Here is a 15,500-nt window from a genome sequence, read left to right on the forward strand (position 1 = left end):
TTTATTCAAGCGTTACTCGTACGTTAACACAACCAGCTTTTATACGAATAGTGTATATAGTCTCATAGGTTTACGACAGCAATAATGTGGGGCAAAAGACTAGAAATTTTCTTTTTTGGGCAATGAAAGCCATGCCAAAACATTGTGTTTTTCCTGCCCCGCAACATTCCTGCCGTGAAACCCATCTATCTACAGATGAAATTGAAAAAGTCACGTTTCTTGATACTGGTGGTTATCCAATCAAACGCTATGAAAGGGCACCGTCACGATTGTCGCACATCACGCTAGGATCGTGTGCATTTTATTGCGCGCATGCAAACTTTATGGGCGACATACCACAAATTTGATAATTTCTACGATACTTTCGAAGAAAATTCGAACTGGAACATTACTAAAACTTGTTTCTTGATTCTCAAACTAAAACAGAATTTTTCACTTCGTGGCCCGTCAAGTTATTCATCTTTACAGATGCGCACTAACCCTGATGAACATTTCGTTTAGTTTAGCTATATATATTGAAGTTACAAGTTTGATTAAGATAAGCCACTTTTAAAATTTAGGTCAAAGTGAATCCAGTGCCTCTTTGTAGAGCATTTGTTAAAATAAAAATCTTAAGAGAGTTATTTTCTCATCCATAAGCATCGATAAATTGAGATTGAGGAGATTGCATGCTCACGTTGTTTGAAATGGGAAAAATTTAAGGTTGCACCTTAGAAAATGAGCACGAAACACCAACTATGAAATGTAAATATAATGTTGTTAAAGCAAAATGTAAATAAAATATGAAGTGACAAAAAATTGTTTTGATAAATATGGATTTTAATATTGATCAAAATATATATTCATGCGATACAAGGTTGTGTTTTGTTTTTCATTTTATGGATATGGCAGACGTAAACCACCAATAAGTTTCTGCGCTGTCAAAAAACTGTGCCAAACTCTACAAACGTATTATTCAAGACTTCAAGTGTTAGTGTAGATGTATGAAACTAAAATGATGCGCCAAACAACGTACTTGCTCTTTCGGAAATTGTGGTGGCTTATTCTGGTTTGCGTTTGCTTTTCTTGTATTTCAGTTCTTAAACTAATTGGTGCTTTCAATACCATGCATTTGCCGCTTCATTTGCGCATCCATTGCTGGAACCCTTTCTGCGCTTTTGAGATCGAATCGGCATTACATTCACAATTGGAAATTAATTTCGTAGATTGAATGCTTTTGCCGCATTTGGAATCTCATTTGCGCATTCGATATCATGTTTTACGCATTTGGAATATCGTCTGCGTATTTCAAATTTAGAGTATAGACCCCTTGCAATAATAATCTGGAAGTCAATGCAATGAGGTACACTATCTTACGAATTTAAACTTCACTCGACGTTGCTTTGACTTCCAGCCATGGAATTAATGCAAGAATCTTACTTTCAATTTTGTACAGCATTTTGATTCATCTGATCCATTATTTAAGTTTGCCGCAATGTTGCACCCATTAAACACCTCACCACACGTTCCTTGTTATGCGCGCGCCTGCGTCTTCGTGGCTGGCGTTTTTATCATCTCGACTTTCGTCATTACATACTCAAAAAAGAACGAACATCCACCGTGGTTTTGAGGTCGCTTGGTTACTGCAACTTTCTAGTTGTTTGACATGGGTCAACATTGAGGCAAACCGAAAGGATCAAGATGAGGTTACACCATTCAATTCTGAGATTTCTATCCTTTGGTATCAGGTACAACATACTGTTGCAGCTGAATCGCTCAAGAAGAAATTCGAACGTATGTCAAAAGGTATTGAGATTTCTAGTAATATTCTTTCAATCTTTGAACTTTGAATAAAAGCACAAAAGCGTGTACTACACTTCATTCCCAGGAAAGATATCATTTTGGGTGGAAGCACGGGTGGCTTCTCTCCAAAATTTTCAAGGCTTGATATGGCCCTATAGAGATTTTGCACCATCACGTGACGCAGTCGTGTTAGATGGCAGGAACAATACAATTGTTTTACATAAGAAAGAATTCGATTCCAAAAGCAAAGGGGTTTTATTGTTCTGCCATCTAACCACAGGCAGGCCAAGCTCTATTATGGTTGTGGGCACGTGATGGTGCAAAACCTCCATAAGCAATGGTTTGACCACCACCAAGAACTGTTTCTTAATATCATTTAATACGGTTTGTTCTATATTTCTATAGCTTCAAAGTCACTCTCCACATCTAAAGCAAGAGCGTCTGTATTCGAAGGACACACTGGTGCCGTGTGTGCACTCAAGGTATACATACAGAAATGCTTTCATAAACAGAATGCACAGACTCGATTCAGCTCTTCTTTAACTCGTGTAACTCAGACAAAGCAATTGCTGTTGATTGAATGAGCAACACTCATTAGCTTAGTTTGTGTATGCTGCTTTGTTATGCTTGTGTCGTAAGCATATACTGACTGAGCTCAAACTGTGTGTGCTGTTGATGCTTATGCCTGTGTTGCAACGGAAGGCCAGGTCCAAGTAAGCATACAGTAACTGTGTGTGCTGTTGGTGCCCATGCTTGTGTTGCAACAGAAGACCACGAGCACACAGACTGAGTGCAGCTCCTGTCTAACGTGTGAGGAAAGACAATTGCTGGTAATGACCAACACACAGCTCGACCTGTGTGTGCTGTTGGTACTTATGCTTGTGTTGCAAGGGTAGACCAGGTCTAAGCAAGCACACACAGACTGAGTGCAGCTCTTTTGTAAGATGTGTGAGAAAAAACAATGGTAATGCTGGTAACGACAACTCACAGCTGAGTCTGTGTATGCTGCTTGTGTCTGCGCTTGCCATATGCTTGCCGTTGTGATGTGGGAAGACCAGGCCAAAACTTTTATTTGGACATCGCGCTTTTATTCATCTTCTGGAGCAACACTGGTAGTGTTTTTATATGTGGCACCAATAGTTCCACGCGCATCCTTTTAAAGATACAAATAAGGGTTATGAGTTTAAAAGTTGCTCTATTATAATCCAAGTAATGAAGCAAGTATTAACAAGTATTAGCGAGTATTGGACTCTGAAGATGACTTTCGCTCAGGTTGTTGAAACGTCAGTCACCGCCAACAACAGTCTTTCTCAAGACTACACTCACCAGGACCATTACACTTCACAACAAAGAAGCAAGTATTGCATGCACACTGATGTTCTTTAATATTCATTACCATCAGGTATCCCAAGGAAAACTCTTTACATGTTCAGCTGACAAGACAACTAAATCTTTTGATATCCAGGTACAAAACATTGAAGTTATAAGAATATGAATAATATAAAGATGGCAGTAATCAGTGAAGGGCAAGACACACGGCAATGCTTCTTGCTCGTTGGCATTGTCTTGCTAATCAGTCCTTCCAGTATTAGTACTACTCTTACAAAAGATTCCGTGCAGCCTCATTCACAGACATGAATACTTTGATTAGCATTGGGATTCCTGTGGTTGCAATTATTGTTGAAGATTCCTGGTTCGCCCTCTCTTTTTCACCAGGCTTCCCACCACAGGGTTCCCGAATTTCCAGTATCACAGTCCTAACGAAATGTGGTCGCTTGTAAAGGAGACTAGATACCCTGCAAGTTTAGCTCTATTTGATATTGAAAAAAAAAACCATTTGTTAAATGGTTGTTTGTGACACCCAGGATTCAAAGGGGTTCAGATTTTTCATATTTTCCATTCTCTTTTCCGTCCAAATCACTGTCTTGTCAAGCTATTCGTTTTCCCCGATGACGTTCAAAGTTGAATAATTTTTAATAGGTTCGGCGTAATGTTTTCCATAATTTTAAGTAGCATTCTCTTTAGTATGAGATTCTTTATTTGAGTTGCATCCATATTCATGTGTGCAACCTTTCAACAAAGAATTGATACTCAACTCAAGGGAATGAGACGTTGTTTAGCTAAAATGGCAAACATTTCGGTCAATGTAAAGAGCTAGGCCCATAGTCCCCTTCACACTTCCAGTTCCACTTCCATCTTGAAAGGTAGCCGTGCCTTTCCATCGAAGCGAGACGAACGGTGAGCTTTCAATGATAGATATGTAAACAATAGCTCTTATCGTAGATTAGCACGCCACCCCAACAAACCAGCGGTATCGTGATGAGCGCAGCATCAAAACGACACTATCGGGTCGAGCTTCGGATAATTTGCTAAGAAATTCACCACAAATCTTCAACTGATCACAACATTTTTAAAAAAAACCTTAGTTAGATAAAGTTTTTTGTAGTCTTTCTAACTTTGATTGACGTGCTCAACTGCGATAAGAGCTATTGTCCAACGTGTTAAAAAAATTTTTCTATCATTGCAAGCTCACCGTTCATGTCGCTTCCATGCAAAGGCACGGCTACCTTTCGAGATGGCGCAGGGAACTGTGGAAGGGACTATTCATAAATGCCTTAGATGTCATACTCATACTTACGTTGCGTTTTGATTAATATTGTGTTTCCAGACTGGTGAATGTGTAAAGGAATACATAGGTCATCATCATGCTGTTAATTGCCTCGAGGTAACTTTAGTAGACCCCTTAAAAGCTTCGTGTGCAAATTGCATATTTCAGATCTTATAACATTCCCTTGAGAACTGTTCTTTTTTTGACGAACATGTTGAAATATTTACATATGAAAGAATCAACTCCCAAGAGTGGCATCACATGGTCTGAAATGTGCACAACAAACAACGAAGCTAAAAAGGTCTATTACTACTGTTTTCATTTCAGTACATGGTCATGTGTTTTTATTATTTTGTTATTTAATATTCTTATCAGCTATACTTTTCTTTCCTTTATTCTTATTCCTTTCCTATTCTTTCTCCGTTTTCTTTTCGTTTCTTATTTGTTCGTTTTCTTTTCTCTCTTTTTTCCTTTTCCTTCTTTATTTTCCTTTTCTCTTTCTTCTTATTCTTTCATTTCTTTTTCATATTTTCTACTTCTTTCCTTTTTTTTCCTCTCCATTTTTATTCAGTTTTGTTAAGACTCACTCAACAAGACATCTTTGTCAAACACGAGACAAACTTGTCCTTTCTTGTTACTCTTACCAGATATCAGATAACGGCGAGCGATTATTCACAGGATCAAATGACCAGACAGTTCGGAGCTACAATGTCAAGGTAACTGGTGTTGTAGCGAACTACGACATAGAGCAGTTTTCGTATGACTGTGAAAAGCTCACGGCATGAACACGGTTCGTGACACGATAAGGCATAAGCCAGACCAATCACATTGCCAGGAATCATCCAATCAAATGCCCGAAACACAGCATGAACATGGTCACGGTCACGGCACTGCCAGACCAAACACATTGCACGAGTCATTCAGTCATACAAAATCTCTACATGTAGGATATAGAGCTAAGTATTAAGAATAGTAGCTCTTAGTCTATCTATTGTAAGATTGAATCCACCTCCTAAACACCCCTTCAACTTTTTTTTGAAATAGCTGGTTTTGGTTATAAAAAAACTGTAGAGAGACACCATAAACTCTAGAAATGATGGATTCCGATACCCAGAGGGACAACTAAATATGTTGAATTTCTTATTTAAAGGATGGGGCTTGGACATACCCTGATATGATATTGTTCAGTTTTCTTCTCATTTAAAGGGGTACTTGGATTAAAAAAGGCACTTGGATTAAAAACGCCCCGATTTTTGAAAGTCCGAATAATTGAAGTATTTGAGGATAATATGACACAATTATGATTATGTAAACCAGATTAGTGAACATTTTAGCCTGGGAGCCACTTGCTATTGAGATATTTTGGGTTAAAAGCAGAAAGAACGATAGGGTTGAGTAAATGACTTTATTTACTCACAATTTAGGTGCTGAATAAATTGATAATTTTTTCCCGCCACTTTTGACTGTGAAGGAAACATGTTGCTTGGCTACTATCTGGGCCATATAGAAAAGTTTAAACAAGTTTCAAGTCATTTCCAATTTTCATTGATTTTCATCCAAGTGCCCCCTTTAAGAATCTTCCACTATTTGTTTTCCTAGACCGGTATCTGCAGCCATAAGTTTACGTTTGATGGCCGAGTCATGTGTCTTCACATTGGTTTTGGTCTTCTGTATGTCGGGCTGAGCACAGGAATAGTCACTTTAGTTGACCTTACGGTAAGTTAATTTTCATCACCACTACTTCTTTCACTTCTTTTAAGACATTGACCATGTGAACAAAATATCGCCAGGCTAATTTAAGAACTGAGGTCAATCGCCTCCTACAGAAACATACTTGACCGCTTTTGGTATCAACTTGCTATAATATGTAGGGTTGTTAGCCCTAAATTAATGAAATAAAGTGCATGCTATATTCGTAAAAAAATGTTGTAAAAAATTGCACAAATTTGAGCAAAGTAACGTAGACCTCGGTATACCGTAGGCCTAAAGAACTTTACACTAATTTGTATTTTGTTAGTTAACTTTTTCAAGGAAATATGGTATGCACTCTAGCGGCTGTTGTCCTAAAACTATCTTTGGTACTAAATTTGAAAGACAAACCTGTTTACGAAATAAGTTAATCTACTCGTTTTGACTTGCCATTCAAATAAACGTTGTAAGTCCAGGATGCAGGAAGACATATATTCTTATATTTTTATATTTATCACGTATGCCAGTGTATACTGATTTAGTAAGTAAGTAAGTAAACTTTATTTAAAGAAGGGTTAAAAAAAGTATTTATTAAATACACCAGTTTAGCAAAGCTAATCTTACACTGGGTCTTCTAAAAAATTTCAAATTTCAAAATATTTTGCTTTTTTAATGAGAACAATAATGTGTTTGTTAACCATATTATAAAATTGGTTTATTGGTAAAACTGCAGCATTGCCCTTGCAGCCTCGAGTGATAATGATGCCTAAAATTGTCGCGTAGAACCAGGTCTTAAGAACCCCCGCAACTCGAATTAGGTTTGCATTTCGAGAATCAGGGTATATCTTGATTACCTGTGTAACAAAAGATGAAACAAATCTGATGGAACATTGCGGATACCCTAATAGTTTCTTCTCAGAGAGCATAACAGCCGGTTCTATTAGCCGTTCCGCGGTCGAGAAAAAACTTGGTTGAATGGACTACTTCGAAGATACGGTGGCCATCTTGGATCGCAAGGCATTATGGGGCGTCCAAATAAAGCTTTGTTACAGTAATAACATCGATTGATTAATAGCAAAGGACAAGAGAATATCGAACACCTTTACCAGCCAATAAAAGATGCTGAGACAAATACACCAAACTCTATATATTTTCCGTCATCTTTGTTTTGTTTTGCCCCCTGGCAAGATGGCCGCTGTATCGTCGAAGTAGTTCAATGATATTGCAGGGCTGTCTGAGGGGACATATTTCAAAGATGGCGCGGTCTATTTCAGCCCGTGCCCTTAAGCCGTTCCAAAATGCACTGCAATGCCAATTCGTCCAAGTATTTTTCTCAACTTCTGGCTAATACTAATTCGTCCGTTCCCGCAGGTGGCTGTGTCAATGATCATTCGAAGCCTATGAATTTTAAATAAGAATAACACCAGACTGGTTCAGTATTATTACTTTCCCATTTGACATTGGAGCCTGGCTTCACTAAGATAAAGCAAATTACAAAACAATATCCCTTGGATGGGGCCTAAGCCTGTTGTAGGTCAACCCCGTCTCCCCGACATCTTGCCAAGTATCATAAATAACCCTAAAAGTTCCACTAAATAGTAACGTTTAATTTTAACTTTAGCTGTCTTTGGAAATATTTCGATTACGAATTTACGTTTATGCTGTACTGTTGTTGCTTTTCTTGGATAAGCTGTTCATAGCAAGCTGAACTCAATAGCACCTGTTATATTGATATAAAAATCCCTCATTCGAAGCGTATATATCGTATCATCTCGTGCTTCATACACACGTAACTTTTTCTGCTACTAATAAAAACTCATCTGGTGCTGTTATTGTGTAATATTCTTTGCTGGATATGTTATTGCTTTTGAATGGAAAGCTGTAGCAGGCAAGTACACTAAGCCTTGTATTTTTCTTTATTCCTTGTCTGCTTTTTTCATCGACTTTTTGCGAAGAAGGAGAGGAACCGTTTTCAGACACTTCTGAACCTTTGAGCAGTTTGATATCTGAAGCACTAGATGACCCACTTATAGATTCTTGGTCTTGTACTTGAGGAATTAGAAACATTATCAAAGAGGCGATTGTCATGACGCTCCCAGTCACGTAAAAAGCAGTTTCGTAACTTTGAAAGATATCAAAAATCCAGCCTGCAGCTGGAGGTCCAATGGTCTTGGGAATGGCCATAACGAAGTATAGCATTCCAATAGCGGTAGGTGTTTTCTTGATACCAACGATGTCTTTTGTGATGACAGGCACAAGCAGCTCGTAGCATCCATCAAACACACCGAAACCAGTGGCCAACACTGCTAGCCATATATATGAGCGTGCTATGGTAACCAACGTACTGGCCACGCCCATGGACAGAATTGAAAACTGGCATACATACAATCGATTACAATATCTGTGGTCACTTAGTTTACCGAATAAAAGGCTGCCCAACAGGCCCCCCGCAGCCATGAACCCTGCCAGTAAAGAAGCTTTGCTTTTACTAATCTTTAAATCTTCCGTAAGTTTAACCTTGGGAGAAAGTCAAATAAGAGTATAAGAGTTCAATGCCATAGTAAGAACAGTAATATTTTCGTATGGCCCTTTGACGAACTAAAGTAATTACCTCCTAGTTATTGGGCATCCGATCACTGTGCTGGGGTCAAGGAATGATAGCATTATTACTATTTAGAAAGTAATCCCTTTATTTATCACCTGGGTAGTCAAAAAATTTAGATTGATATCAGATGCTTTTTAGACAACTGGAGGAGGTTCAGCTATACATTATATACTTATTATACATACAATGTTAGGCAATTTGTTTTTTGTATGAGAAGGTGGTGGGGGAGGGGGTATACTGCAAATTACTTACCAAATGTACAAAAGGAACCATAAACACGAGCATGAATGTAGACAGGGCAATCATCCATATTACATATCCTTTATTCCGGAACAGACTCTTGTCAATAAATTTTCTCTTATAAGTAAGTTTTTGAAGCTTTTCCTCGTCATGTACGGGTCTATACAGTAAGCCCGAGAATATCATAAGAGCATTGAGTCCTCCAAGAAAACAAAACATGTTGGATGTCCCAAAAGCGGAGGAAAGTTGCTGCACCAAAGGGGCTAATGCTAACGCACCAACAGCGGCGCCTGATGATGTGATTCCATTTACGAAAGACAGTCTCCGCCGGAAGTACTTGGTGAGCATCACCAGAGATGGAAACATTCCAAAACTTGCCCCCACTCCCCACCCTATGCCATAAGTAAAATACATTGGAAGCAGGTCCTTGGCAAGCGACGAAGAAGCCAATGAAACTACTGATAAAAATCCAGCAAATATTACTACTTTACGGCATCCATATTTATCACTGAGGAAGGTGGCCAGTGGAGCGAAGAGGTACATAACGCTAGATGCAAGTGAGGTCACCCATGCTGTGAAAGAAAGAGAAACAACATCCTATTACCTCTGTGAATGGCTGGCTGGATATCATGTCTCCCGCAATTCATGACACAATGAAAAAAGATCAATACATGAAATTTTAAAACTAAATACTATGGACCGAAAGCTATGGATAGAGGATAATTTCCGAAGTTTTCAGAATATTAACAGCTAAAAACTAAATATAAACTACACTCGGTATCTATCAATATTGAACTATTTTGATGTAATAATTATTTTGTTGCTACTGTTTCAAAGAAATCTGAACGGAGCCTCCTTAATAATGGTTGGTAAGATCATTCTTTTGAAAGTAATTGGTTATCACAGCTATTTTTATTTAAGCTTTATCAAGCTTTATCCCTGTTTCTTGTACACGATGCCGGCTTCATTTAAATCCCGATGCAAATTTATCCTTCTGGGTGGCTTTTTTGGCGTCCTCCGCAGCCGTCATAAGTTTCTCAGATCCTCACGGGCCCTCTCCACTATGCTGCTCACTCTAGCACTACATTCCTTTTTGTGTATCCCTCGATTGATTTGGAAGATATTAGCTGTCAAAACCGCGATACATTATTCTCAGATTGTGGAATGCGGATTAAGTCAATGATAGCATAAAATAATTATCAAAGAATAGATGAAAAAAAAGGTCAAATATGCTATCCAGTTTAAATCAAAAGGCCAAAGGTCAGGGTTTTCAGTATGAAATACTAAATAAAGTACAAGGATTTCCAAGGAAAATGTAAGCGTTTCCAGAAAGCTGATGGAAGCCTGATTCTCACTGGTCAACCCCGTGGAAAGGAATGTATTGCTGGAGTGAGCAGCCATTACTGGAGAGGGCCCGTGAGGATCTGGGACCGAAACTAATGATGGCTGCGGAGAAGACTGGCTTTTTATGTGCACATCCGGTTTATAACCCACTAGACTGGACTTTGGACTGGATTTTCCAATTATGATTTGATGATTTATGTCGTCATTTAGACAAGGGCGCCAGGACAGACGCATTGGGTTTTAGATGTATTTGTGTAATTGTTTCAGTTATTCTGATTGAATTGATGTATGTTTGTTTCTAAATGGATACTAAATAGTGATCACTTATGTTTAAAAATAAACGTCCTTTCCAACCAACGGTCTTTCTGGTTTGAATCAGCCGTACGTACGCTCTGAGTGTTTGCCGCTGCACTATCCGTGCCAAGCAGCGCCGGCGTCGCTCCGTTAGCGATTACTCTCCTTTAATAAGTTAATCAAATTTACCTTCAGTACAGTAAAATAGACCGGGGTAGGAAAGCAAGAGCGGTTCTTTTGTGCTCTCGTCTGCTCGGATAATCCAATTATTTTGGCAGTACATAGGACACTTTGTTTACACAGCGATGACAGATAGGACTTTCGCGAACGCAAAACGAAGCCCGAACCACGGTTCGTTCTTCGTAATACGAACTCGAGGTCAAGATAGCCAGGACTCCGACTATGACCCCACGAACCGCTAGTGGGTTCCTTAAATGTCTTCAAAATCAATACCAAAATAAATGCCCAAAATATTTTTAGATTGTCAAAAAAATAAATGCACCATTTGGGTCCACTTGTAGCCAACACTATTTAGTATCCATTTAGAAACAAAGATATACCAATTCAATAAGAATAACTGAAACAATCACACATACATCTAAAACCCAATCCGTATGTCCTGGCGCCCTTGGTCTTGCTGTCAATACCGAATGTACGGAGACTGCCAAAGAAAATGAGTCATTTGCAATCGAATACCATTTCTGTAATCGCTTACCTTAACTCTAGAAAGCTAGAATATACAAATAAGAAAGACTGAATCTTTGCATTAGAAAAACTTTCATTTAATTTCAGTCGAGTCCGCCAATCTCTCTATAAGATATTCTGAACTATAGACTTTGGACAGCAGGGATTGCTCACGGATACAGGAACTGGACGAACGCCCGATGCATTTTTTTCCATATATATCAGTGTAAACTGAATCGTGACCTTGATTTATGGTCTTCTTTCTTGGGTATGGAAGGTATTTTTACCACATAAAATATTACCTGTCTCCGCTCTGCTCGTATTAAACGTATCCACCAACTCCGAATAGATAACACCAGCAATATTCTGTTGTCCAACGGTTACGATGTGAACTATGAAAGCACCAAAGCATACCGCCCATCCCCATCCTCCATCCAAGTAAGAAAGTTCCTTGGCTTCATTGGTGTGGCTTGAACGATGTACCTTGAGGCCCATGGTAAAGTTTCATCAAGCTCACCTACAAGAAACGCGATCCGTCATTCAACTAAAACACCGTGATATGAAAAATCGAATCACGCAGTGGGCGTTAGGGAGTTACTGAACACCTAGGTCAATCGCAAGCACCTACCCTGGTTTCAAGAGGAGGTCCGGTTTCGGCAAGGTTTCCTGAGTTCAAGATTTACTTAGAGCAGCATTCTTCGCCTCTCGCGGCTTTGTCACTTTCATTAATTCCGCGAAAAAATCCCTAAGGAACACAGCGTAGCAAGCATTGTTGGGCAAGCAATTGGTGCTGATCATAGAATTACGTCTCATTATTAGAAGGTCACTGTGACTGACGAACGATTATTCCTGATTAATTGGATTTAAACCACCCCTATTTTGACAGACAGTGATAACCTAAGTTTACACCAAAGGGATTTCGAATATCATGCTTTTAAAATATCCCTTATTTGACTTTTAAGAATGCTATCAGAGCTTTTCAACCATAACAGGAGGACGAAATAAGGCAATCCATTTGTTAAAATTCAGAAAACCTTTTTAAAAAACATTCTGTGAAAACTTAAATTTGAATAAGCGGATATGAACTATTTTTGATGTCTTGTACGATGCCACTATTGGCCACTTCAGAAACGAGCAAGAGACTGAGTGAGTTTTGAATTTAATCTTATTGGGAAAAAACTTTTGTCATTTGAGAAAGCATGGTGATGTCAAGGTTAGTGAGTCTGGCAAATTTGAACATGATTGGACGAAAAGAACCAAGAAATATTGGTCTTCAAAAGTCAGGCATTATTGCTTTAAATTAAAGGGTCTTTGACATAACTTCACTAAAACCTAGATTTTATTGCGTTTTCTAGGAAGTTTTGAGAAATAAGCAAATTTTTCCCCATTATATTTGTGATCATGTAAACTGTCAATTGACGGATGTTGGAGCCTTTGACACTCACAGCGAGGGGTTTCCTGGTCTAGTCTGCCCTGTTTATCACTGGACTCACAGGAAACGCTCTTTATATAAGAGAATATTGACGTGGACGCCTTTATCAGAGATAAACGTGCATCTAAGGTTATATTATGAAAGCTCGACGTAACGTACTATGGACGATGGCATGCTGTCTTTAACTTGCGAGACCCTTTTTGGACTCACTGCGCATGACAGTGACGTACAAACATGTATCAAAGTAAAAACGTCTATGTTCGTGACTCGCTGTAATTCGACCAAAGATGTATCAGTAATGATAAAAGGGTAAAACGAGATAAAAAGATGTATGTACGAGATATTTACCACCAAGAATGGCTAAATATTTTATTTTTCCTGATTTCAAGTAAAAGCAGTTTTTTTATTGACCTGGAACTTGGAATTATTGAGCTACGAACAAAATGTACGTTGAGAATTGAGCAAAGTCACGTGGTAACTAATATAACCCTGGTTGTTGTCGAACTCAGCGAACATGGAATTGAGGTTAACGTTTTATTTTTGTAACGCTTTCAGACAAACACGTGCGTGGAACGCCTTCGCTGTCATGAACCCCGAGCCGTGAGTTGCCTAGCAACGGCTACTGAAGGTCAGCGGACATTGCTGTGCACTGGTTCTTTTGATGCAACCATTTCTATACGAGATCATAAGGTAAATGTTCGACGATGTTTATCCATGTAAACACCCTATATCTCTCTCTCTCTCCGTCTATGGGAATCATAGCTAAGCAACCGACCGAACGTCGACCAACCATTCAACATATCTTAGATAAGTATCACAAAATATTGCAGTGTGAACAAAAACTTCTACCACCTTTTGTTTGCTGCTTGATAGCATACCATTTGAAATTATGATTCGTGTATCTAGTATGTGAATTAAGTCTCATGATTCAACATTAATATATCCTTCACAATCAATAGACCTATCCCGAATTCGCTTGGATGATCACAAAACAAGGGTTTGAATTTGAGACTAAACTCGATTCTTTTATTCATCAAATCCAACCTCGACTTGAAACCATTGTTTCATCATTAGTCAAGCGAATTCGGAAAAGGTCTATTGAACTACTGAACACCTTAACAATTACGCTATTCTTTGGAGCAGTAGTGCATAGGCTAGTCTAGTTTGACTAGTTTTATACGATCATGCCATACCGGATCATTCTTCGATTGCACGTTACGTCATCGCGGCCATGTTGGCACCATTCAACAAAAGATTTCTCATTAGCACCATTGTTAACGGTACCACAATGGCCGCCATGTTTTTGTCTTATAACTCTCTTGGGAATGCTTACAACCCATCAATACACATATTTATCAGCCCGCCTTTTTTGTTTGCTTGTGTAACTTATCATGAAAAAATGGGCCGAAATTGTAAGCAGCTTCTTTGAAATGTTGCTTTTTTACATCAATTTTGTGTCAATTATCAGTCACATTGGATATAACTTGTAGGCTGAAAAGTTCAAATAACTTTCCAGTTCACTGCATTGATGGTTAAATATTCAAAGTAAATGTAATTCAAAGTAAATGTGACTGATACCATAATCCCTCTGCTTGTTTTGTACAAACTGATTAATGTGAAAATTCTTTAAAAAGTTTGTCAAGTTTGATTATAAAAGGCTAATACATTTAAAGAAATTATCATTTAAGACGTTTTCGACCGAAGTTATCATCAGAATCAGAAATTAGTAAAGTTTGTTGCACTTTGAATAACATTCTCTATCATAAGAAACGGTTTTTTTTCGAGCACGAGTCAATTTATCTAATCGGGTACCTGGTTGCTCAGGGCTTCATGTATGATCAGTAAGATCTTGAAGTTATCTGGAAGCCAATGAAGACGCTTTATTATTGGTGTGATGTGCTCATTGATTTTCGTTTTAACAGCACTCCTTACTCTAGTGTTCTGTAAATACTGGAATTTGTCAATTTCCGTTGATTTCGTGTGAGAGAATGGTAAAGTATTCCGAGAAACAAACCTGTAAATCTGTCACTAAGCAAATTAGTGAACTCAAAAGTTCAACAGTACAAAATCTTATACAAACCAGTTATGTGTGCACATAATTCTGTACAATAAAAGTACAATTTACCTTTCTCTTGAAGGTCAAAGCTTTAGATACTTAAGTAGCCCGTTCGTTCACATCATGCCCGACCGTCAGTTCGTTTAGTTTGTTCACTATTGTCGGTTGTGGAGGCATGTTCAATATCTGTAGATTAGCACAATTCAGAATTATATTTAAACGGGCTCATCTTAAGTCATTATTGTATGGATCAGTGAATTTTAACACTGTATCTATAGGGATCCAGCTGTAGCTCGGTGATTAGTGAACTGATGTAATCGATTTTAAAGTCGATTATCCTAGACCAAAATAGTGTCTAATACATCTTTATAGGCCCATGCAGTTCAATCTTTTTGCATTAGACCCGGGAAATGTGAAATTCGACTTTTGAACTTGGCTTAAAACGAGAATAATCTGTGAATACATCTCATTAACCGTCTTTTTGTTGACGAAAATAATCAATAAAAATTAACAAACACAAATTATTCCAGCTATTGCCCCCTGGCAGCTCAATCAAGAAGACAAAACAATAGAATCTTACTCTCAAGAGAACTGAAACTCATTGCTTTGCCCTCTGAGTTGAACGGCTATGGGAATATTCCATTTTACAGTTCCGTTCCGAGCCGAGGCTGGAGTTTCCGCGCATGATAAAAAGTATAGTTTTGCTATGCGCGGAAACTGCAGCCTCGACTTGCAACTATAATTCGTGGTCACTCGAACGGAACTG

The 15,500-nt window shown here is 38.4% G+C and overlaps 2 protein-coding genes across 3 annotated transcripts in view; one reads left to right on the forward strand and one right to left on the reverse strand.

The window, feature by feature from the left end:
- LOC116307638 (uncharacterized) overlaps window positions 1-15,500 on the forward strand; it is a 40,925-nt gene that overhangs the window by 13,317 nt on the left and 12,108 nt on the right. Inside the window, exons 7-13 of the mRNA XM_031717915.2 lie at window positions 1,728-1,785; window positions 2,188-2,264; window positions 3,185-3,247; window positions 4,451-4,507; window positions 5,038-5,106; window positions 5,990-6,106; window positions 13,234-13,368. Of these exons, the coding sequence (XP_031573775.1) occupies window positions 1,728-1,785; window positions 2,188-2,264; window positions 3,185-3,247; window positions 4,451-4,507; window positions 5,038-5,106; window positions 5,990-6,106; window positions 13,234-13,368 (576 nt within the window). The remainder of the gene's footprint in view (window positions 1-1,727; window positions 1,786-2,187; window positions 2,265-3,184; window positions 3,248-4,450; window positions 4,508-5,037; window positions 5,107-5,989; window positions 6,107-13,233; window positions 13,369-15,500) is intronic.
- LOC116307648 (monocarboxylate transporter 10) lies at window positions 6,769-14,949 on the reverse strand. 2 transcript variants are annotated; one of them, XM_031717935.1, is made up of 5 exons: window positions 14,804-14,949; window positions 14,491-14,537; window positions 11,549-11,763; window positions 8,937-9,496; window positions 6,769-8,596 (listed from the first exon to the last, which is right to left on the reverse strand). In XM_031717935.1, the coding sequence occupies exons 3-5, from the start codon at window positions 11,739-11,741 to the stop codon at window positions 7,859-7,861; spliced, it is 1,491 nt and encodes a 496-aa protein (XP_031573795.1). In that variant the 5' UTR covers window positions 11,742-11,763; window positions 14,491-14,537; window positions 14,804-14,949; the 3' UTR covers window positions 6,769-7,858. The 2 variants fall into 2 exon arrangements, with proteins under 2 accessions (XP_031573795.1, XP_031573787.1); XM_031717927.1 differs by lacking the exon at window positions 14,491-14,537.

This window comes from Actinia tenebrosa, unplaced genomic scaffold, assembly GCF_029948245.1.
Source record: "Actinia tenebrosa isolate PJP-AT-01 unplaced genomic scaffold, QUT_ActTen_1.0 PGA_scaffold4__44_contigs__length_22323623, whole genome shotgun sequence".
NCBI lineage: Eukaryota > Metazoa > Cnidaria > Anthozoa > Actiniaria > Actiniidae > Actinia > Actinia tenebrosa.

What these genes read in the sequence shown, in the direction of transcription:
- LOC116307648 (XM_031717927.1), bottom strand. Translation starts at nt 11,741, where the DNA reads ATGGGCCTCAAGGTACATCGTTCAAGCCACACCAATGAAGCCAAGGAA. An exon ending in TACGAGCAGAGCGGAGACAG is followed by an intron (nt 9,497 to 11,548) that starts GTAATATTTTAT and finishes TTTCTTTCACAG; the next exon opens with CATGGGTGACCTCACTTGCA. An exon ending in TGGTTCCTTTTGTACATTTG is followed by an intron (nt 8,597 to 8,936) that starts GTAAGTAATTTG and finishes CTTTCTCCCAAG; the next exon opens with GTTAAACTTACGGAAGATTT.